This window comes from Salvelinus alpinus, chromosome 16 (genome assembly GCF_045679555.1).
Source record: "Salvelinus alpinus chromosome 16, SLU_Salpinus.1, whole genome shotgun sequence".
Classification (NCBI taxonomy): Eukaryota; Metazoa; Chordata; class Actinopteri; order Salmoniformes; family Salmonidae; genus Salvelinus; species Salvelinus alpinus.
The window spans coordinates 26,019,900-26,044,193 of NC_092101.1; the positions used below are offsets into that span (position 1 = coordinate 26,019,900).

Sequence of the window (24,294 nt, forward strand, 5' to 3'; positions counted from 1 at the left end):
TATGTGAGGAATTAACTTTTTATTACAGTCTAATTTGACACAAATAAGATTAGGAGGGAAACTCACGTGCCTGGTCTCATGACAAGAAAATCAGGGTCTATTTATTTTACCATAACTGGTGGCATGAGTCAAAATGTGGACCCACAGAGAGGTGTTTTCCTCAAGCACTTAACCCCCAAAATAATCTGGCTGGTAGATAGGTAAAGGATTTAAACTCATACTCAGTTAATACACTTTATCTGACTCAACAGACTGTCTGTTTGTTTATAAGCTGCTGACACTTCTACTCCTGGACTAAAAAGAGATTTCATTTGAGGTTCTCTATTAAGCATGCTTAGTCTTTTGTAATGTCACATGTATATTTGACTTGGACTCGCTGGACAACCACGATGCCTTAGTAAGGAATGTGGGACAAACTGCAGACAAACTGTGTGTGTGTGTCTTAGTGAAATGACACTGTACTTTAGCCATCTCCAGTGGCCCATCTGGCTAGAATAGATCTTTCACTTTCTCTCTCTCCTTCTCTCTTCCTGTGTCAGAGGGAGAACAAAGTCACTCTTAGCCTGTTAGCTCAGCATTCACCCTCTGACCCCTGCCAAATCGATCGACTCCTGCTGTTTTTAGACATTTTGAGGCATTTTTACCCTGTACTTGAGATCAAAAAGTGTAGGGTGAACATTTGTGTTCCAGGAAGCAGACTGTGAAGTGCTGTAACAGACAAAACAGTTCAACATCATAGTGAATATTTTCACGTTGCAAACATACACTTGCTGATAACAGTTCTTTATTACTCATTAGAATGGCAGACTGTGGGAATTCAGTTGTAATCTTGACCTTGGGCAATGCGAATCTGTATCTACGGTATCTTTACCAGTACCAATGTGACAGACTTATGTATGAAGACTATTATGATGACATTTGTGCGAATCCTAGTGAATTTAGAGGGTTTGATATTCCTTTCAACTGGGGTGCTCCTCAAAGAGATGGATAGAGGTCTCATCATTGTATCTGTGCCATTATGGCGTCTGTGAAAGCATGGGCAGCACCATTGAGGCATTCTTAATTTTAAAGTACTACATTTTTGTCTTCTTTTGTGTTTGAAAAAAGTGTAAAGCGATTGGTGATTTACCAGGACTTGCAGTGCAGGAGTCTTGAAGCAACTCTTCTGTGTTATTAATTTATTGTGGCCACTAGATGCCGCTGATATAGCTTAAGGCCATATACAAACCGCCATATACAAACCATTCAACCCAATTTGAAGAAGATGACAATGCTCTGATCATTGGCTGATTGCTTCAACCAATAGGAATCCCCACCCAGTTGACTACTAGTGGAAGCCCTTAATGTCAATGTCCATGCTAAAACAGGTTATTTCCAAGTAGAGATCTCTATACATCTCTATGAGTCTGATACATATGGATTGATAGACAACAACAAGGTTTTTCACAACTCTATTTCACCATAGAGCTGGTGTTTTACGGTAAAGGCTATAAACTCAGTAAACCTTCAGTAAATCATTGCCAAGTTGGCACTAAACTATTAAGACTGAAAAGGCGGGGACAAACAGGATATAGCTTTGAACTTATGTGGGTGGTCACATGATCAAAATAGAATTTGTAAATGGGAATGGCCATGGAAACGCTTCCTAGTTTTTGTTTAGAGCCCTTAATGATTTCATGTTATAATAACATTTGCAAATCAAATCTATCGCATATTAGATAATCTGCTTTTATGTTATGTCATCCTAGTACATTGACATTCACTGCAATCAATAATGTGCTCTGGTGCTCTCTAAGTCTCTTCCAGGCAGGCAGCCGTCAGCTCCCAGATCGAAAGGCCTAGTTAATGATTAACTGACCAGTAAGATTTATTGTGTACAATGATGCAGTCAGGAAACATTTCCTTCTCTAGCCTCTCCGGGAAACACACACTCTACAGAGACACACTCATGAGTGTCTAGGAGACACTCTCAGGCTCTCTGTCTGTTTACAGCTACCAGACCTACACTTCCAGCTGCCAGATGAATCAGACCATGCACACCTCACACAGCTCTCATCCCAGGTAAGTCTTTTTCTTTCTGGGCATAAACAGAGGGTCTATACCCTCTCCTCTACACACCACCCACTCACACACTACAGATGCTGCTAGTATAGGTGTGGTTGGGTGTCTGGTACTTAGACTGTAAAGGTCTGGTAGCTTGGGGTTGTGTGTATCTGGAATCCAGATGGTTTTCACAGTTAACTAGTTTGGGTACTTGGTATAGGGGGATGGGGTGTCTAGTATCTGGTTACTAGCTATTAACCAACTAACTGAACTTGCACTGGGCAAATCACCATAAGATCCCAGTTTGGCTGCAATATACCGAATGTGTATTGTCCTCTATAGACAATGTATAGATGTTGAACAAACTATCTACTGACTTCATTCAGTGTCAACTGCAACTATCAATAAGCAACAAGTTGTACAGCTATGGTGGCTGATAGATTGTTATATAAATTGTTGCACGCCAATTTGAACCTTAACACAATGTAATTCATGTTATTACCCCGTCTCCCCAATCTCCTCCTCCCCCAGATGTGACCCTCTGCCTGAGGTCACAGTGGGTCAGGGTCACCTAGGATCGTCCTCAGAACACACACAGGATCGAACATCCCTCAAACATGTGACCTACAGCAAGGTGAGGCCACACAGAAACACACACACACACACTGGGTCAATTACTGATGACCCCTAACATCTAAGAATGCTAGGGGGCAGGGTTCTAAGCCCTGACGTGACAACCACTATAATCATACTGCAGTGTCAATCAATGCATGCCACAATGTCAATAATCATTTTTATATTAGAAAACATTAATTGTAGTATAGCAAAGTTTTGCTTTATTTCTTTTTTATTTATAATTGACTGTCTGTAGGGAATCAGGAGAAATAGTGGCCATACTTTCCATAGTGCTAAAATCATTGCTGCTACAAAGACCAGCATAACTACATTGTACTTTTTGTTAAATTCATAACAGAACATGGTTCTGTTGGACAGAGAAGTTGAGATGCTCTACCCATATGATTCCTGGTTATGTCGGAGTAATGTCACTGTCTTAGTTTGTTATTGTTGTTAGTTGTTTGGTTGTGATTACTGTTATTAACTGATAATAACTCTTACTCTTACAAATAACGATTACTGTTATTAACTGATAATAACTCTTACTCTTACAAAAAACTATTACTGTTATTAATAATGCTTAGAAGAGAGGCAGTCTGGAGGGAAGGAGGGGATGGTAGGGCTCCCTCCAGCTGGCAAGCTAACTTAGACCTTGATCATTTCCGAGCTGATAGTTCCTTATGATGGGGTCCACTGAGGTCCATTTATAGGACCTTGGCCTCATCTTTTCCCTTGTGCTTGTTTCTGTTATTTCACTGCTATTCCAGAAGTGTGTATCTCATGTTCCTAAAAGCCACAGTATCTGCCAGTTTTAGACACGGGACCTGCCTTTCCAATCACTCTTTAGTGATCAATTAAGTGCAGAGAGGTCAGAGAAACAGAAACCGGTGTTATAATTACCTATCTCAAACTGTACCAATGTATTCCTCTCTCTCCCAAGAACTCCTCTCAGATCTGTCCATCCGCGGGCCACAGAGACTGGCTCTGCCCTGTATGTCTACATACTGCCAGCTTCCCCGTACAGACCAACTGTGGCCATCTCTTCTGTGGTAAGACAGTACCACGACCACCACCACCTGCACATGATCGGATTTATCTAAGGGCCAATAGAGACTTGTACAGATAGAAAGAGGTCTTTAGAGCCCAGAAGGTAGCATATTAACATTTACATTACATATGAAAGTACCATACAACACACTGACTACAGCAGCAGGTCAGGGGGGATCTATTTAACTCTATTGTCTGTCCATCTGTCTGGCCAACGAAGCATCCGTGTTTCTATCCATGTAATATGATGAGAGGCCCAAGACCTGTCTAGCCTGGGCCACACTAGTGACCCAGTGTGTGGCTCCCACCTGATGGAGATCACACACAGTCAGGCTTTGCACATTCACACACATCTCTCTCATTTGGCCAGAGTCACATAGGCTCACTATGAAAACCATGGAAAATAGGAAGGATGTTTTTGGCACGCGTGTGCAAACTCCCCAGGCCATCTATGGTCTAAAAGGGTCCTAGGATATGGTGATTATATGGAATTGTTATGACAACCTGGCTGCCAGTCTGGTCTTTGTCTTGCTATCGTACCTGGGTTGAACACAAATTTAAAATATCTGAAATACTTGAGGTGTGCTTGACTTAGTTCGTCGGGCTCTAGAATCAACAAAATAGTCCCAAAAGTGCACAATACAAGCTTGCTAAATCAAGAGAATTTCACACATTTTAAATACCTTTTCGATCCAGTTCGGTTTGCTATTTCTGAGTAAGCAAAACTGTCTGTTTTGACAATAACCTCATTACAGAAGTGGGACAACAGTCAGACAGCTACAGTTGCCTTCAGAAGGTATTCACACCCCTTGACCTTTTCTACATTTTGTTGTATTACAGCCTGAATGTAAAATTGATTAAATTGAGATTTTGTGTCACTCGCCTACACACAATACCCCATAATGTCAAAGGGGAATTATGTTTTAACAAATGTTTACAAATTAATAAAAAATGAAAAGTTGAAGTGTCTTGAGTCAATAAGTATTTAACCCCTTTGTTATGGCAAGCCTAAATAAGTTCAGCCGAGCAGTGCATTTCAAACACAGATTCAACCACAAAGACCAGGGAGGTTTTCCAATGCCTCACAAAGAAGGGCACCTATTGGTAGATGGGTAAAAAAACAAACAGACATTGAATATTCCTTTGAGCATGCTGAAGTTATTAATTACACTTTGGATGGTGTATAAAAGCATCCAGTCACTATAAAGATGCAGGCGTCCTTCCTACTGTAACTCAGTTGCCGGAGAGGAAAGAAACCACTCAGGGATTTCACCATGAGGCCAATGGTGACATTAAAACAGTTACAGATTTTAATGGCTGTGATTGGAGAAACTGAGGATGGATCAACAACATTGTATTTACTGCACAATACTAACCTAAATGACAGAGTGAAAAGAAGGAAGCATGTATAGAATAAAAAATATTCCAAAACATGTATCCTGTTTGCAATAAGGAACTAAAGTAAAACTGCAAAAATTGTGACAAAGAATACTGTAAAAAAAAAAACACAGGAAAGGAATATACATTTTGGCCTAAATGCAAAGCCTTATGTTTGGAGCAAATCCAACACCACATCACTGAGCAGCTGGTGGTGGCTGCATCATGTTATGGGTATGCTTGTCATCGGCAAGGACTAGAGAGTTTTTTAGGATAAAAAATAAATGAAAAGAGCTAAGCACAGGCAAAACCTGCTTCGGTCTTTGTTCCAACAGACACTGGTAGACAAATTTACCTTTCAGCCGGACAATAACCTAAAACACAAGGCCAAATATATGCTTACCAAAATGACATTGAATGTTCCTGAGTGGCCTAATAACAGTTTTGACTTCAATCGCCTTGAAAATCTATGGCAAGACTTGAAAATGGCTGTCTAGCAACGATTAACAACCAACTTGAGAAAGCTTGGACGGTGAGAGAAAAAAAATGTAATACATTTTGAATTCAGGCTGTAACACAACAAAATTTAGAATAAGTCAAGGGTTATGAATACTTTCTGTATATCAGTGGTGGGTTAAGATAGTGGTTGATAAGGATAGTAGCAACAGCCAATCTCCTCTCCCTCACCTAACCTTCACCATTGTCTGTGTCATCATCACATGACGTAATAACTACTACACCTGACCTGCCCCACTTAAGAGAGAGAGAGTGGGAGAGAGAGGAGCTACACTTTACACCTAAACACCATCCAAGTGTGTGTTAATTCATGATCATGCAGTAGACAAGGTCATATCACTACAACAACAGCTTCTAATGCTGCTGTCAGCATTTTGCTCATTCCCGCATTCCGCCTCATGTACAATAATATAAACACACTACACTAGCGATATGACCGTGTTTCCTTAATGGTGAATCGTTGTTTTGGGGGTAAAAATATGAATGAAAATAGAAGTGATAGAGTACTTATTTATATTACCTTGTTTCTCTGTCTGCAGCTCCCTGTCTGATCTCCTACTGGAGACATGGGTCCTGGCTGGATGCCATAAGCTGCCCTCTGTGTAGACAAAAAGTAAGGCAGATACACCCAACTGTAGAAACAGCCATTATTACCAAGATATTACACTTGTTATCTGAAAAGAAATTGAGCAAAATGTCATTTTTCGAGCATCTTGTTCAAATCATCTATAAGTGACTTTTGTGAGCTTCACAATTAAATGTAGATACTTTTAGATGATTTAGACATGATGTGCAAAAAAATGCTGATATTGGTCCCATGACTTTAATGGGATTTGTGCCACAAATGTTAAAACGTTAGTATTTGGAAACAGTGCCAGGAAAACTAAACCAAAGCATGGATTGATTTCATACCTTGTCGATCGACTGCTTCCAGGGTCAGGAAACCAACATTCAATTCTACAATTTGGGTGAACTATCCCTTTAAGTTGAATAAAAGTGATAAATAATGATTCAGAATGTAACTGGAATGGATTCTCTCTCTCTCTTAGGTCAAGGTCCTGTGTCGTCTGTTCAGTAAGGGTTGTTCAGACAGTAAAGAGAGGGAGGTTCTGGGAGAAATCACAGACTACAACAAACGCTACTCAGGAGCCCCTCGAAAGGTCAGTACCACACACAAAACCTTTCATAACCTTTACTAACATGCTACAACCACACTACAACCTAGTAACACACAAAACCTTGTCATATACTTTATTAAAACATGCTGCAACCACACTACAACCTAGTTCTACTAAGCTAACATATGGAATTGTTTTAAGATTGGTCATACCATGGATCATTTAGGTATTGGATTTAGTATTTTAGGACCCCTTTAGGTATAAAAATATATATATATATAAAAAATGATTTGATAAAGTATTTAATTTGGCCATTTCTACTATAGCCCATAGAAAAGCATTGAACAACACATTCATAACTGGCAAAAAAGGAATACGGTTTTGAAGTGTCTGTCATATCTAGGAGATATATATATATACACTGCTCAAAAAAATAAAGGGAACACTTAAACAACACAATGTAACTCCAAGTCAATCACACTTCTGTGAAATCAAACTGTCCACTTAGGAAGCAACACTGATTGACAATAAATTTCACATGCTGTTGTGCAAATGGAATAGACAAAAGGTGGAAATTATAGGCAATTAGCAAGACACCCCCAATAAAGGAGTGATTCTGCAGGTGGTGACCACAGACCACTTCTCAGTTCCTATGCTTCCTGGCTGATGTTTTGGTCACTTTTGAATGCTGGCGGTGCTTTCACTCTAGTGGTAGCATGAGACGGAGTCTACAACCCACACAAGTGGCTCACGTAGTGCAGCTCATCTAGGATGGCACATCAATGCGAGCTGTGGCAAGAAGGTTTGCTGTGTCTGTCAGCGTAGTGTCCAGAGCATGGAGGCACTACCAGGAGACAGGCCAGTACATCAGGAGACGTGGAGGAGGCCGTAGGAGGGCAGCAACCCAGCAGCAGTACCGCTACCTCTGCCTTTGTGCAAGGAGGAGCACTGCCAGAGCCCTGCAAAATGACCAGCAGGCCACAAATGTGCATGTGTCAGCATATGGTCTCACAAGGGCTCTGAGGATCTTATCTCGGTACCTAATGGTAGTCAGGCTACCTCTGGCGAGCACATGGAGGGCTGTGCGGCCCCACAAAGAAATGCCACCCCACACCATGACTGACCCACCGCCAAACCGGTCATGCTGGAGGATGTTGCAGGCAGCAGAACGTTCTCCACGGCGTCTCCAGACTCTGTCACGTCTGTCACATGTGCTCATGTGCTCAGTGTGAACCTGCTTTCATCTGTGAAGAGCACAGGGCGCCAGTGGCGAATTTGCCAATCTTGGTGTTCTCTGGCAAATGCCAAACGTCCTGCACGGTGTTGGGCTGTAAGCACAACCCCCACCTGTGGACGTCGGGCCCTCATACCACCCTCATGGAGTCTGTTTCTGACCGTTTGAGCAGACACATGCACATTTGTGGCCTGCTGGAGGTCATTTTGCAGGGCTCTGGCAGTGCTCCTCCTTGCACAAAGGCGGAGGTAGCGGTCCTGCTGCTGGGTTGTTGCCCTCCTACGGCCTCCTCCACATCTCCTGATGTACTGGCCTGTCTCCTGGTAGCGCCTCCATGCTCTGGACACTACGCTGACAGACACAGCAAACCTTCTTGCCACAGCTCGCATTGATGTGCCATCCTGGATGAGCTGCACTACCTGAGCCACTTGTGTGGGTTGTAGACTCCGTCTCATGCTTCCACTAGAGTGAAAGCACCGCCAGCATTCAAAAGTGACCAAAACATCAGCCAGGAAGCATAGGAACTGAGAAGTGGTCTGTGGTCACCACCTGCAGAATCACTCCTTTATTGGGGGTGTCTTGCTAATTGCCTATAATTTCCACCTTTTGTCTATTCCATTTGCACAACAGCATGTGAAATTTATTGTCAATCAGTGTTGCTTCCTAAGTGGACAGTTTGATTTCACAGAAGTGTGATTGACTTGGAGTTACATTGTGTTGTTTAAGTGTTCCCTTTATTTTTTTGAGCAGTGTATATCCATACTTCCATTAATTTGTATGGGTTACCTTCAGATGGGTCCTGTGACACCCGTGGGGGGAGATGACCATCAAGTTCGTGTTTGTTTGAGTCTCCCCTTTCCACAGTGGTCATATTATTTTTTAGACAAAACCGTTCAGAAGACCGATTTTCGGGATGTCTCATGGTCTGACAAACACCGCTGCAGCTCGGTCACCTTCCACCGCAGATGTGGTGGATGAGACTCAGCCCATGCAACAACAAGAAAAAAACATATCTCTAGCTTAAATTGACGGATTTTGATGTTTTTATTTTATTATGTTACTTAGATTGACACACGGGTGCATCAATAGACTCTTAAGTTCGCTACTCCCCAACACTGTATACAATACAAATATTATTAACCTACAATGTATGTTCTTAACCTTGGCCAACATGGGCTTGGGAGGCTCACAGTGATATTGGTATCTACAGTTCTCCACCAATTATCAAATTTTAAACTCAAAACTTTTTGTATTCCTCAAAATGTATGCTTTGAACATGAATGCACTCTGCATATGGAAAAATTTGTAGAATTGCAGAAAACTAGCTTGAAGAAATGTTTTCTCTTCAATGCCAAGAGAAGGGCCTTTTAAATGTTTTTTCACTTGGCCCAAGACTTGGTTCGCCCAGTCATGCACTGAAGACGTCGAAGTAAAACTCCTTGTATGATATATTTAAATCGCTGATGAATTTGCTATCACAAAAGGGATCCCAGCCACAAAAAGTTTGGGAACACCTGCTCTACTGAACAAGAGCCAGATCTCTCTGTCCCACCTGAAGCCAGGCGAGGTGACCATGACACCCTCTACTCACACCTGTGCCCGTTTGTCTTGTCCCTTAGGTGACAGACTACCTGTGTGACACGCCCCTGTTCCTGCAGCTGCTAATCCGCCGCCTGGGCACCATGGGGGGGCTAGTGTGCCTCTTCTTCCTCCGGGTGGCACTTTGCTGTCTGGGGACTGTGGTGTCCCTCGCCTCACCTCCTCTGGACGCTCCACCCTCCCTGCCTGGCCTCCTGGGGGTCCTGGATGACCTGGTGGTGGTTTTCCTGCTGCTCATCTGTGTTATCAATATCAACCAGCAGATGGCACCAGATAGTGGGAACTCCTCAGCGCACACAGGGGGTAGGCCTGTTCAGTAACTCTCTGTAGAGCGAGCAGCAGAAATGATGGCCAGCAGTGATTTAACCTTCATTTCAACAGGAGATCTCTTGAACCTCTTTTTTGAGAGAGAGACCTAGTAAGAAGTCAGCAGTGTATGTCTGCTGGTTTGCATCCTGGGGTTAACGGGTGTATTCACTAGGAACCAAACGGGGAGGGACCTAACTGAATTTGTCAAAGAAACTCGTTTTGGTTGCAAAACATTTTGGACTAATGATTACACCCCAGCTGTTGGACTCACTGCATCACTAGCAGAGGTTTACAGCCTAATAGTGGTAAGTCTAACCAGGGGCTCAGTTTTTGCATTGCTGAATGCATAGTGTCACACCTAACCTTCTTTCCTTCATGACCACTGATCTGATGAAAGTAACATGGTGGAACCTACACAACTAGTTTCTCCTCCAGTGGGCATTTTTAATGGAATGTGTTGAATGTTTTTTATGCAGCATTTTGAGGTTCATTGTCTGATATTTTCAGTTTTTTTGTGTGTAGTGTTTCTTTCTACAGTACCTGTTGCGGCATTTTGAGGTTCATTGTCTGATATTTTCAGATTTTTTTTGTGTAGTGTTTCTTTCTACAGTACCTGTTGCTAGTGTTGCAACATATAAGGAACTTTCAATAAATTCCCTGGTTTTCCCAAAATCTCAGTTGAAGGGTTCCTGGAATCAGGAGGGAATAAGCAGGAAATCCAGAATCCTCCAACCAGGATTTGTAGGAAAAAAATGGGAATTTATTTTAAGTTCCTGGAATTTTGCAACCCTACCTGTAGCCTTTATTTTAGTGCCCGTGTTACTGTTATCAATGGCCTTCAGTGGTTCAATAAAACCTGGGTCTGTTCAGGGGGGATGCAGATTAAATGTAGACCTATTATATTGTACCCTGCTGTTTCTCAGTGAAACTGTAAATACTTGATATTAATATTGTGAATACTTGTAAAATCCTATAAAATGGTGTATTTATTGTTCTGAAAGTTTGTTATTTGTCCTTATTGAACAAGGAGTAAATGCTGAGACCAATGACTCTTTTCCAGATGAGCCCTGTTTAGCACAACAATACACATCAAAATACAATATAGACATTAAACTACACATTCATGTTATCCTTGTATCAATTATTCCATCTCCACATTTTGAAATGTATTTAATTCGTTCTCAGTTTGATAGAAAAATAACAGTTTATAAACTGTTTGGAAATTTGTCTTTAAATTACAAAATCTTCCAATATAATTGAACAGTATCAGTGATAAACAGAGAACCAATCAAACTATGTTAGTAGTAGCGTGACCTTCGGAATGTTAAAGACAGCTCAAGTGATTGATCAGATACTTTTGACAATGGTACTTTTGACCATGGAATGCAAATACTTTTCAGTTTGAGAAAATACTATTTACAAGTACCAATAACATAAAGAGTGATTTCAGCAGAGTACCAGTGTTCAGTTAAAACAGAACAGTGAATAACATGTAGTGGTGTGGGGAAGTAATTGGAATGTTTCTGACCATTTTAGCAGTGCAACTGACTTCCAAGCCAAATTTTGATTTCCACAGTTGGACTACAGTGCGAAAGAGCTGTGTTGTCTAGCTAGCTCCCTCACGGTTGATGACTACACCAGGCAGCAGCGTTAGTAAACATGCGTAGCCACGGAGAGGTGGTGCTGAGGGAGCTCTGGAGCTCCCTGGGGGCCCATGGCCACTGCCAGCCAAAGGTACAGCGCTCCGGGTGGGGCATCATGGCCAGGTGGCGCCCATCCCTGGAGCTCAGCCCCGCCAGGCCCTGGGGAGAGCCGTTAGGGTTCTGGGGGTACACCTCAGTGGGTGCACCCGTGTCATCCAGGTAACGGAGGGGGGCAAGGCAGGAGGAGATGATACGCTGCTGAACCTGGGGGGAACGGAACTGAACCAGACCTGGAGAGAAGGAGAAGATGGAGAGTTGGATGACCCTTGGTGTTTGTGCATCATTGCCAACATTTATCATGTCAATGTGGAAAATTGCAATAGCTGTCTATGAAGCTAGATAGGCTGAAGATTATTTTAAGAGATTGTACCTTCCCCATGAGCCACCCAGACGCCCAGGGCAGAGCCCTCCATGCCCCGGAGCCAGACTGAAGGAGAGGCCTTGATCCCTACACTGACGAACCGCGACTCAAACCTGCCAGACTGGTTATGGGTCAGGACCACATCAGACTCTGCAGAGACAAACACACAGCAAGAGGGTAAGTGGGACTGTCTGAGTGAACAGTCTACAAATGAATCCTTGTCTTGGTAAATCACTCTCTGGGAAGAAACTGTAATAAGTAGACACCAAAGCCAAACGGTTTGCCTACCACCTCCTCCCTCCTCCCCCTCTCCGACCCATCCCAGCAGGGCTAGGAGCTGACAGCCGTTGCAAACACCCAGACTCAGTGTATCGTCACGACGCCGGAATTGCTCAAACTCCGCCCTGGCCCGGGGGTTATAGGTCACTGTGGCAGCCCAGCCTATCAGGAGACAGACACACACAGGGTTAAAGAGAATATGCGCATGTATGTGTACATGCTGTATGTGTACATGCTGTATGTGTGTGCATACCTTTAGCTGAGCCCAGGACATCTGCGTAGCTGAATCCTCCTACAAACACCAGAGCCTTGAAGATCTCTAGAGTTAAAGAGCCTGAACACAGGTCCTGCATGGTCACATCCCATACCTAGACATAGACACAGAGAGAGGGGGGTCGCAAACAAATTAGGTGTGTGTATGTATGCGTGTGTGTGTGTGTGTGTGTGTGTGCGCGGTACCTCAAAGCCAGCCATGTAGAGAGAGACGGCCATCTCTCTGTCTCCGTTGCTGCCCTCCTCTCTGACCACAGCCACGCGAGGCTGGCCTGCACCAAGACCGTTATTGCTGGGTTTCTCCATGGGGTCAAAAGTGAGTTTGAAGTAGGGCTGTGTGCGTGTGGCTAGCCCCTCCTCTTCCTGCTGTACACATAGCTGATTGGCCTGCAGGCGTTCAAGCTGGAAACTGGTGCCTTCCCACAACGCCCGGAGGCTGGGCAGACGGTCGCTCAGCACTTCCTGTCCGTCCACATGAACTTTGACCTGAGACATGAAGAACAATGTTATCAAAAATAAACAACATCCCCCAAAAAGCATTGATATCAATGCATGATTTATGTGAGTTTGAGTCAAGTGCTCAATTCTATATTATAAACGGGGTATTTTGAGCCCTGAATGCTGATTGGCTGACAGCCGTGGTATATCAGACCATAATACCACGGGTATGACAAAACATGTATTTTTACTGCTCTAATTACGTTGCTAACCAGTTTATAATAACAATAAGACTCTCCATGTTGCGTCATAATTAAGAACAGCCCCTAGCCATGGAATATTGGCCATATACCACACCCCCTCGGGCCTTATTGCTTAAGTATCTAACATAGGATTTTGCCCTATATTTTTTTTATTTAACCTTTATTTAACCAGGTAGGCTAGTTGAGAACAAGTTCTCATTTACAACTGCGACCTGGCCAAGATAAAGCATAGCAGTGTGAACAGACAACAACACAGCGTTACACATGGAGTAAACAATAAACAAATCAATAACACAGTAGGAAAAAAGAGTCTATATACATTGTGTGCAAAAGGCATGAGGAGGTAGGCAATAAATAGGCCATAGGAGCGAATAATTACAATTTAGCAGTTTAACACTGGAGTGATAAATCATCTGATGATCATGTGCAAGTAGAGATACTGGTGTGCAAAAGAGCAGAAAAGTACATTTTAAAAAACAGTATGGGGATGAGTTCGGTAAATTGGGTTTGCTATTTACAGATGGACTATGTACAGCTGCAGCGATCGGTTAGCTGCTCAGATAGCAGATGTTTAAAGTTGGTGAGGGAAATAAAAGTCTCCAACTTCAGCGATTTTTGCAATTCGTTCCAGTCACAGGCAGCAGAGAACTGGAAGGAAAGGCGGCCAAATGAGGTGTTGGATTTGGGGATGATCAGTGAGATATACCTGCTGGAGCGCGTGCTACGGGTGGGTGTTGTTATCGTGACCAGTGAACTGAGATAAGGCGGAGCTTTACCTAGCATGGACTTATAGATGACCTGGAGCCATTGGGTCTGGCGATGAATATGTAGCGAGGGCAGCCAACTAGAGCATACAGGTCGCAGTGGTGGGTGGTATAAGGTGTTTTAGTAACAAAACGGATGGCACGATGATAAACTGAATCTAGTTTGCTGAGTAGAGTATTGGAAGCTATTTTGTAGATGACATCGCCGAAGTCGAGGATCGGTAGGATAGTCAGTTTTACTAGGGTAAGTTTGGCGGCGTGAGTGAAGGAGGCTTTGTTGCGAAATAGAAAGCCGATTCTAGATTTGATTTTGGATTGGAGATGTTTAATATGAGTCTGGAAGGAGAGTTAACAGTCTAGCCAGACACCTAGGTATTTATAGATGTCCACATATTCTAGGTCGGAACCGTCCAGGGTGGTGATGCTAGTCGGGCGGGCGGGTGCAGGCAGCGAACGGTTGAAAAGCATGCATTTGGTTTTACTAGCGTTTAAGAGCAGTTGGAGGCCACGGAAGGAGTGTTGTATGGCATTGAAGCCCGTTTGGAGGTTATATAGCACAGTGTCCAAGAAAGGGCCAGAAGTATACAGAATGGTGTCGTATGCTTAGAGGTGGATCAGGGAATCGCCCGCAGCAAGAGCAACATCATTGATATATACAGAGAAAAGAGTCGGCCCGAGAATTGAACCCTGTGGTACCCCCATAGAGACTGCCAGAGGACCAGACAACATGCCCTCCGATTTGACACACTGAACTCTGTCTGCAAAGTAGTTGGTGAACCAGGCAAGGCAGTCATCAGAAAAACCGAGGCTACTGAGTCTGCCGATAAGAATATGGTGATTGACAGAGTCGAAAGCCTTGGCCAGGTCGATGAAGACGGCTGCACAGTACTGTCTTTTATCGATGGCGATTATGATATCGTTTAGTACCTTGAGCGTGGCTGAGGTGCACCCGTGACCGGCTCGGAAACCGGATTGCACAGCGGAGAAGGTACGGTGGGATTCGAGATGGTCAGTGATCTGTTTATTAACTTGGCTTTCGAAGACCTTAGATAGGCAGGGCTGGATGGATATAGGTCTGTAACAGTTTGGGTCTAGAGTGTCTCCTCCTTGAAGAGGGGGATGACCGCAGCAGCTTTCCAATCCTTGGGGATCTCAGACGATATGAAAGAGGTTGAACAGGCTGGTAATAGGGGTTGCGACAATGGCGGCGGATAGTTTCAGAAATAGAGGGTCCAGATTGTCAAGCCCAGCTGATTTGTATGTGTCCAGGTTTTGCAGATCTTTCAGAACATCTGCTATCTGGATTTGGGTAAAGGAGAAGCTGGGGACGCTTGGGCGAGTAGCTGCGGGGGGGGGGGGGGGGGGGGGGGGGGCGGAGCTGTTGGCCGAGGTTGGAGTAGCCAGGAGGAAGGCATGGCCAGCCGTTGAGAAATGCTTGTTGAAGTTTTCGATTATCATGGATTTATCGGTGGATATGATCATCCAAGACAAACAATAGTGATATAAATAGTGTGTCAGTCTCACCATGGACTCTGGTCCGAAGCCTTGGGTGGTGCCGATGCGGTGACACTGTAGTCCAGCGTTAGTGTACCTCTGACACACATTCTCTATGTCCCTCTCACACACCTCCACTACCAAGCCCAACTCCTCACTGAATAACACCTCCAGGACTATAGGAAGAGAGGGGGAGGGACAGAAAGGGGAGAGGAAGGGTACATAGAGGTAGAAAGGGTAAGAGAGAGATCTGTGTTGTATATATTGCATATTGATGCCTTCGTTACCCCCGAGGGGTTTAAATAAAGTTATAGAATTTTCTGTCCTACTGACCTCCAGCACCCAGAGAGGGCAGGTCCACCTCTATCCCACGATTCCCTGCGAACGCCATCTCCAGCAGACAGGAAATGAGCCCTCCGTCGCTGATGTCATGTCCTGCACTCAGCAGGCGGTCTGCAACACACATAACACACTACTGACTAGAATACACTGGTATGATACACTACTGACTAGAATACACTGGTATGATACACTCAGCAGACAGTACAGTGACAGAATATAAGCCATACTGATATAAAGTGTGACTAACCATGTAGCAGGATCTGTGTGGTATTGAAGCAGGCAGTCAGTAGCTCCGGGTGGTCGAGGTCAGGTGAATGGTCACCTAACTGACCGTAACACTGGGCCAGAGCTGACCCTCCCAGTCTGTAGTGACCTGGACTCACTGGAACCCACAGCAACACACCTGGAGAGGAGGAATGAGGTGTGCATATGTGTGTGGAAATCAACTCAGGAACAGGTTTAAATGTTGAGCTGTGTCAATATTGTGATGTGCAGTGTGAATGTGTCTGTTCAAGAGTGTGTGTGTGTGCGTGTATGCGTGAGTAGCAAACCTTGGCCGTCAGGGTTCTCCAGGTCAGGGGTAACAGTAGCCGTGATGTCAGGACACACAGCATACACAGAGATGACCAGAGCACCTAGAGAAAGAACAGATTTATACACAACACACACACTGTACTAAAACACACACTGCCTGTCCCCCAAAACACACAAACGAAGTACCTGGTGCTTTGACAGTCTCTGTCCCAACTCTAGCAGCCATGCTCAGTGAGTCCTTCCCGCCGTCAATGGCCACGCCCAGCTGACCCATGACATCACACATGGCCTGACACGCCTCCCAGAGACATGCCCCTTCACCAGGGAGCTTTGCCGCCCACATCCAGTTACCACTGCACTTGACATCCTGAGAACACACACACACACACACACACACACACACACACACACACACACACACACACACACACACACACACACACACACACACACACACACACACACACACACACACACACACACACACACACACACACACACACACACACAGAGAGAGACTGGTGCTGATGTTCGCTAAAAGTTTGTTTTCGGTCTTTCTGAAGGGCTCTGACTGTGGTCAATGCCATTGCACCCTAATTATCTCTGCTGTGGTCATTGAAATCATTGCATGCCTATAATTTTCTGTTCCTGTCAGGGCTGTGATTCTAACCATGCCCGTTATATTCTATTACCTTCAGGGCTGTGACTTCAGCAAACACCAGATTGGTCAGCGCTTCCCCCACGGCCATGCGAGCTCCCGCCCCCGGTGAAACGAGACCTTTGATTGGTTGTTCCCCGATTGCGGTCGCCGCCCCCTTCAGGCCGAATGGAGACAGAGAGACGACAGCGACATCAGCCAATGGGGTGTGGAGAGGACCGACGCACTGTTGCTGGGCAACCAGACCCGTAACAGACCGGTCCACCTGAGAAAGGGAGGGGAGAAAGGGATGGAGATAGTAGTAGTGAGACAGAGAGAATACAAAATTAACTCAGAGCTTTTCTCTCTACAAAAACATTTTATTTACTAAACCTAACAGCCTTAATTTACTTTTGTAATGTTTTTAACGTGAGGGTCAAACATTACTGAGATAGTGAAATCCCTAAAACACACACACACACCTTGTTAGTTAGGTAGCGTTTGGAGGCGACGGCGGGCAGGCGTAGGACTCTGTCCAGGGCGTCTCTTACACCCAGCCCAGTGGGAAGAGACAGAGGCTTGAGGTCAGTTGTCATCCTCTCCATGAAAAAGTCCTTCTGGGGCATCTTCCCCAGCACCCAGTCCAGATGGAGGTCTACAGGACAGCGCCCTCTGTCTGTCTGGTCCTCTCCTTTACCACCACCCACATCATCCACAAGCACTATCTACATATGGAGAGAGACCATTATCAATATCACTCACACCCCAAAGGAAAGGTGTGTGGTAAAATGACAGAAATGTGATTCAGTTGTGATTCCTCCCCATCTTCACCTTTCCATCTCCAGTGATGTTTCCTACAAAGTCAACGGGGCACTTCTCCCTCTGACACACCCTCTCCAGGAAGGAGCGATCTGATTGGCGGATGAGCATGGCGTTGCTCTCCTGGTACTCTGCCCCCCATAGCTCCAACACACTGAGGGTGGGGTCTCCTCTCTTAAACCTGCTGCAGTAGATCACAGCTCCCGCCGGCTCACACAGCTCCTTCAACACGTTACCTACAAAACAACTACATTAATCCAACACACAACTACACACAATCAATCACAACTCAGACTTACGTTCCTCAGCTTTGTCACACACTCTCTTCTTACCATTTCCCCCTGCCCCCTGGTCATGTATACTACAGATGGGGTTTCCTCCCGCTCTCTCCAGACAGGCCCTGAGTGCCCGGTTCATCTTCTGTTCCATCTCAGCATCTCCCCTCTGCACCGCCCCAAGGTCTCTGGCACTGGAGTTATCACCCTGCACCTGGATAGAGGAGGCAGCCCCTCCTCCCACTCCGATCCTGTATACCGGACCCCCGATCTTCACCACCTCCATTCCTGACAAACAACAGCTCAAGTAACAGTTTTTACAGACTGGCATTAATTCTAGGTTTAAAATAATCCTATGTCAATAAATGACCTTGTCGATTTCCACGTGTTGACCCCAACTTTACCACTAACCTTACACCAATCAGCTCTAACCAAAGATCTAACCTTTCTCCGCCTGCTCCTTCTTCACATGTGCATCTTCGATGGAGCCCAGCCCACCGCTGAACATGATTGGCTTGATCCACTCTCTCCTCTCCCCACTGGCCAGTCGCATGCCGAATGACCGAGCAAAGCCTAGATGGAAACCGAAAGCAAGTTTACCTACTGTGGTTTCAACTCAAAAACATGTCATACTCATGAGGAACGGAAGGCTGGTTAAGTCTGAAATGGAACCCTATTCCCTATACGTTCCACCACTTTTGATTAGTGTGTACGAAATGGCACCCTATTCCCTATATAGTGCACTACTATTGAAGTACTGCAGCAGCACTATATAAGGAATAGGGTGCAATTTCAGATGCTGCTGTTGTTTTCATTGTTCGTGTCTGTACCTGCCAGGACTGGTTCTCCAAACTTGTTGCCGTAGTCCGACGCTCCATCACTGGCTCCGATGACCACCTGCAGGGGAGGGGCAAAGCTGGGGGGGTACTCCCACCCCTCCCCCTTACACTCCCATGGCAGGCTGTAACCTGGGGAGAGAGGAGAAGGATAGGGGGAGAGAGGAAGAGGATGGGGGAGATGAGATGGACAATTTGTCATCTTTTACTCATGCAATGTTTCTCACGACAGACAGCGGCAGGGACACAGACAGACATCTCTCCAGACACTCACCAGGTATGTGGAGGTTGCCAAAGCAGTATCCGGCGGTGCCAGCGACGACGTGCCCACCCTGCCCAGCACTCTGCACATCTCTGATACGCCCTCCTGTCCCCGTGGTGGCACCACTGAACGGAGCTACACCTGGGGTTAAATAAAGGAGGAGGAAGGCAGGGAGAGAGGAGGGAGGTGTAAAGGTGTAAATATATGCATAAAAGAACTAACACGCTCCTGGCCTGGGTGTGTGAGTGTGTGCATGTTCTCACCAGTAGGGAAGTTGTGTGTCTCAGCAGTGAAGATGACATGTCTTTCAGAGCGTCTCAACTCGTAGGAACTGGCCTGGCATGGGTCTCTGGGGTACACACACTCCACCTCCATCCCCTTTATACCACTACACAAACACACACATACACACTATGGAATTGTAAAATGTGGAAAGGAAAACAAAATCCCCATCATTGTGTGACATTTTGTAAAAGCGTCCTTCTATACACCATCTCTCCTACCTGCTGTTGTCACAGAACTGGATTACATTGTTCTGGTTGCTATGACGCTGGGTGTCCATGATGAGGCTGAACAGAGTGTCCTTCTGCTCATGTCCGTCAATCACCATACGTCCCCGGAAGAACCAATGACGACTGTGCTCACTGAGGGAGGGCGGCACAGAGACAGGAAATTCAAAAAGTTACCCCCAGAAGCAAAACATGAATTTAAAAAAGTACACCATCAACAAAACACACCTACCTGTTGGACTGGGCGAGGTCAAAACACTCCACACTGGTAGGGTTCCTCTTCACTTTCTGGAACAACGACGTGTAGTAGTCCAGATCCCACGAGTCAAAGGCCAGACCTACACACACACACACTTGAATATGTTATTTGGATCAACAATGAAACAGGGAGCTCACGTCCTCAAGGCGGTTCACATTAACACAATTCTAAAAATGTGAAACTAGCAGTGATCAAGGGAAGGCTGTTCATGTGGGTGAGTTTACTATTCAGTCAAACTCCACAGGCCCCTCAGAAAGTATGACGGATTGAATTTATCGCACACGCACACACACACACTGATATTGCAAACAGTTAAATCACTGCTCACAGAGCATGCTATAATCTAATTACACAAACACAGTGTGCTTTAGTGTAATTACAGACACACAAGCTAATCAATGACACTGTCACAGTCCTGTGACTTCAACCATCTATGTCATTAGATTATACGTCATGTGACAAAGTAGGCCTATCCACATAAGGGGAAGGACTGGCGAAAGAGAGGGGGAGGGAAATGAAAGGTTAGAGAGGACAACAAGAGATATCTGACATAAGAAGAGTGAATAGAAAGAACGGTAGACAGGAAGGAACAGATCGAAGACCTGATGAGATATCTAACATTAACAGGTGTACTTACCCAGCTCATCGTTAGCTGTCTCCAGGGCAGCTCGTCCCTTCTCCAGGATGTCTACCTCAAACACTTCCTGTGGTTTGGTTGCCACAGTGAAGGAGGAGATGGGATGTGTGTAAACACACTCAGTCATACTGTCATAGAGACTGCTGACCAGTCTCTCCACCTCTCCATCCAACACTGTCTCACTCTGTCCATCCTTGGGCTGGAGAGAGGCAAGAGAAAGGGACAGGAAAGTTGGAATTGATCCAGTTGTCCCCTTGTGCAACATGGCAGCCTGAGGAATTGCACCTAAATTGTGTGCGTCTGTGTATTTGTGTACTTGTATCAGCAGTCTTCTGGACAGCTCCACTCTGGTGACGTTGGTCAGTCCAGCACTTTGACAGATGGACACAGCGTTAGTGGACCATGCTGTTGAAAAGTTCAACCTACAGGGGGTAGCACAAACAAAACATCAACATTGCGGCGCAAGGGTTGATTTGAGCATTTCACTATACTCTAGGCCCTCGTGTTTGTGTATGTGTGGCTGACTGTGTGTGTGTGTGTGTACCTAGGTCCGATCTCCACTAGTGTTACTCCCTCTCCCTCTGTCAGGTATGGTGTGTCAGACAGCTGTTCTGTCTGCAGAGTGGGGCGGAACAGCCACAGCAGCACCTCCCTCTGCTCTACACTCAGAGACTCAGCACCTAGGGGAGTAAGGGGAGGGATATGAGGAGAGAGAATTAGAGAGACTAATATTTGCTGAAGACACTTTTCCCCCCTCTTCATTTAACTAGGAAGTCAGTTAAGAACAAATTCCTATTTATAATGACGGCCTACCACGAGGCAAAAGGCCTCTTGCGGGGACAGGGGATAAAAATAAAAAGTAAAAATAACAACACTACACAAAGAGAGACCTAAGACAACACAGCAGCAGCCCAAACAAGGTATAAATGTTGTTAGGCACAGACAACAGCACAAAGGGAAAAAAGGTAGACAACAACACATCACGCGAAGCAGCCACAACTGTCAGTAAGTGTCCACGATTGAGTCTTTGGATGGAGATAAGAGACGGAGATAAAACTGTCCAGTCGCTAGCTGCAGCGAACTGAAAGCGACCCAGGGATGCGTGCACTTTGGGGTCCTTTAACAGAATGTGCATGGCAGAAGGGATGTTGTATGTGGAGGATGAGGGTTGCAGTAGATCTCTCAGCTAGGGAGGGTTGAGGCCTAAGAGTTTTTCATTTATTTTTTAAAATAAGATTCAACCAGTGGGTCTTGATTTGGGTATACAGAGATGGCCAGTTTACAGAGGAGTGCAGTGATGTGTCCTATAAGGAGCATTGGTGGCAAATCTGATGGCCGAATAGTAAAGAACATCTAGCTGCTCGAGAGCACCCTTACCTGTCGATCTACAGTACCAGTCAAAGTTGACACACCTACTCATCTTATTCAAGGGTTTTTATTTTCTACACTGTAGAATAATAGTTTAGACATAAACTATGAAATAACACATGGAACTATGTAGTAACCAAAAAAGTGTTAAACAATTGAGATGGTTTGGGATGAGTTGGACCGCAGAGTGAAGGAAAAGCAGCCAACAAGTGCTCAGCATATGTGGGAACTGGTGAGAGAATGCCAAGAGTGAGCAAAGCTGTCATCAAGGCAAAGAGTGGCTACTTTGAAGAATCACAAATATAAAATATATTTTGATTTGTTTAACACTTTTTTGGTTACTACATGATTCCATCTGTTATTTCATAGTTTTGATGTCTTCAGTAATATTCTACAATGTAGAAAATAGTAAAAAAAGAAAAGAAAAACCCTTGAATGAGTAGGTGTATCTAAACTTTTGACTGGTACTGTATAAATGACATCTCCGTAATCTAGCATGGGTAGGATGGTCATCTGAATCAGGGTTAGTTTGGCAGTAACAACCACATCATCAACATTAAGGGACATGGGCAGCTGTGAGGAGGGTTTATTCTCCAGTTCTTTCACCATTGTCCAGAACTTCTTGGGGTTAGACCCAGAGAGAGAACTGCTCCTTAAAGTAACTAACTTTGGCCTTCCGGATAGCCTGAGTGCACGTATTTCTTATTTGCATGAACAATTTGTGCATATCTTTCACTCATATACATTATGCACAAACACACTCACCTGTCAGCTCGACATTGTAGCAGAGCTCACTGGTGATTGACAGCTGGGGGTGAAGCTGAGCAGCAGTCTGTAAGACCCACCCCCTCTCAGCCTCCTTACGGTAGAACCTCACTACTGCCATAACTAGAGATGGGGAGATGAGCAGATACAAAAAAAATAAAAAATCAAAACCCAATGGTGACATAGCACAAATGTCACCATGCACATAGTGGAGGCCACATGACAGAAGAGTAATTTAACACTAACCATCTTTATATCGAACACAATCATTATAACCAATCAATAAGGACCGACTCCAGATCTGTCCCTGTGTTGACCTTTGACCTGATTATGCCCTGGACAGAGGTCAACTCTGCAGCCAGAACAGGGTGTGTTGTATTTTTGTGACACTGTAGTCAGTCTGTCAGCTAAACACAGGAAATTATACAAACATACATATTGGAGCGAGATCAAATACGTGTCTGTCAGTGTAGCCTAACTGTTGGCTTATCTGCGTGGGTTGTGACACACTGCACTTTGGGTTCTAAAGATGTCTCAATGCGCTCACCCTCAAATGAATGTTTACTGTAGTATTTGAGGTCCACTGATACTTTCACGTATGAATATAGTGCTAGTCTGAGACAAGGCAGCCTAGTTGTTCAGCTAAACCTGCAGCCATTTTCTATGCATTGCAAAATCTGCCCCAACTGTTACTAGGTTATAACAAGTTATAGGATGTGTGCTTGACAGAAATACATAGTGGAACGAGGTGATCACTTTAGATAGCTAAGTGGATATGGATCATGAGGCCGATTCCCACTCCACTCCTCTCTATACAGCGCATTCAGTAAGTAATCACAGTCAGGACATGGGTCAACTTTATTATTTGCGTGTTGCATCACAAGGCATGCAGCTCGGGCTCTAGCAGGGGTATTTCGTTAACTGATAACCAGTGTCCTGAAAATAATGCTTTGTTAGATATGATAGCAATTTAGCCAGAGATATCGTAAGCAATTTGGTTAGCTAAGTATCTAACAAAAACTCGGAATTTGATTGTTGTAGCAACAAATTAACTAGTAAGAGAACGTGGCACATAAAAAAGTGAGTTTTCTACTTCCTGCAACAATAGATCGTGCACAAGTTACAACACGGCATCAAATCTAAACTTTGATAGCGCTAGGTAAGTTACTTACAAAGTTGCTAGCTAGCTTTAATTCATCAGCTAGCTGGATAATTCAATACGAATAGTTCACTAGCTAGTAGTTAGCTACAACGAGTAAAATACGGACAACTTTCTTAGCAAAAGGCTGCTTACCGTCCAAGTCCAAAAGTAGCTATTCTTCTGAATGGCTGATCGGCAGAGACCACAAATTGTAGAGCACCCCACGTGTGAGGACGCACCAAACTCGCCACCACACACCGACCATGAGAAGACGGCGCATGCGTGGTTCTGTTGTAAACTTTTGGTATGATCCTGATTGTACATTTTCCTTTAAACGTTTGTAATTCCCTTCTTTGTGAAATTAGGAAGAAGCCCATGAAAATGATTAATGAATACAGCTTGGTGCCATATTACTGATTTCTTTTCTGCATATATTATAGGCAACACAGACCTAACATTGCTGGCCAGTAGGGCGCG

The 24,294-nt window shown here is 44.6% G+C and overlaps 2 protein-coding genes across 3 annotated transcripts; one reads left to right on the plus strand and one right to left on the minus strand.

The window, feature by feature from the left end:
* The first annotated feature begins 1,873 nt into the window (after positions 1–1,873).
* LOC139541222 (E3 ubiquitin-protein ligase RNF170-like) lies at positions 1,874–10,858 on the plus strand. The gene is made up of 6 exons (XM_071345628.1): positions 1,874–2,061; positions 2,575–2,677; positions 3,599–3,707; positions 6,138–6,211; positions 6,648–6,758; positions 9,570–10,858. Exons 1-6 carry the CDS (start codon positions 2,021–2,023, stop codon positions 9,867–9,869), a joined length of 738 nt encoding a protein of 245 aa, XP_071201729.1. The 5' UTR covers positions 1,874–2,020; the 3' UTR covers positions 9,870–10,858.
* Positions 10,859–11,013: 155 nt separating this feature from the next.
* On the minus strand, positions 11,014–24,099 carry pfas (phosphoribosylformylglycinamidine synthase). Of its 2 annotated transcripts, none has more exons than XM_071345625.1 (25): positions 23,971–24,099; positions 22,677–22,799; positions 21,088–21,223; positions 20,860–20,965; positions 20,544–20,742; positions 19,880–19,985; positions 19,642–19,782; positions 19,402–19,526; positions 19,151–19,279; positions 18,871–19,008; positions 18,485–18,613; positions 18,098–18,328; positions 17,778–18,001; positions 17,429–17,671; positions 17,002–17,232; positions 16,496–16,676; positions 16,327–16,410; positions 16,023–16,178; positions 15,767–15,886; positions 15,464–15,609; positions 12,661–12,960; positions 12,455–12,569; positions 12,214–12,363; positions 11,932–12,072; positions 11,014–11,791 (listed from the first exon to the last, which is right to left on the minus strand). In XM_071345625.1, exons 2-25 carry the CDS (start codon positions 22,795–22,797, stop codon positions 11,478–11,480), a joined length of 3,966 nt encoding a protein of 1,321 aa, XP_071201726.1. In that variant the 5' UTR covers positions 22,798–22,799; positions 23,971–24,099; the 3' UTR covers positions 11,014–11,477. The 2 variants fall into 2 exon arrangements, with proteins under 2 accessions (XP_071201726.1, XP_071201724.1); XM_071345623.1 differs by having other exon boundaries at positions 12,211–12,363.
* Between the last annotated feature and the right edge of the window lie 195 nt (positions 24,100–24,294).

Excerpts from the sequence above, each read along its gene's own strand:
- pfas (XM_071345623.1), bottom strand. The coding sequence starts at position 22,797 with ATGGCAGTAGTGAGGTTCTACCGTAAGGAGGCTGAGAGGGGGTGGGTC. Across the intron at positions 12,961-15,463 it reads GCTTCGGACCAGAGTCCATG|GTCAAAGTTCATGTGGACGG; the intron begins GTGAGACTGACA and ends TTCATGTCTCAG. Across the intron at positions 12,570-12,660 it reads TCTACATGGCTGGCTTTGAG|GTATGGGATGTGACCATGCA; the intron begins GTACCGCGCACA and ends GTCTATGTCTAG.
- LOC139541222 (XM_071345628.1), top strand. The coding sequence starts at position 2,021 with ATGAATCAGACCATGCACACCTCACACAGCTCTCATCCCAG. Across the intron at positions 2,678-3,598 it reads AACATGTGACCTACAGCAAG|AACTCCTCTCAGATCTGTCC; the intron begins GTGAGGCCACAC and ends CTCTCTCCCAAG. Across the intron at positions 3,708-6,137 it reads CTGTGGCCATCTCTTCTGTG|CTCCCTGTCTGATCTCCTAC; the intron begins GTAAGACAGTAC and ends CTCTGTCTGCAG.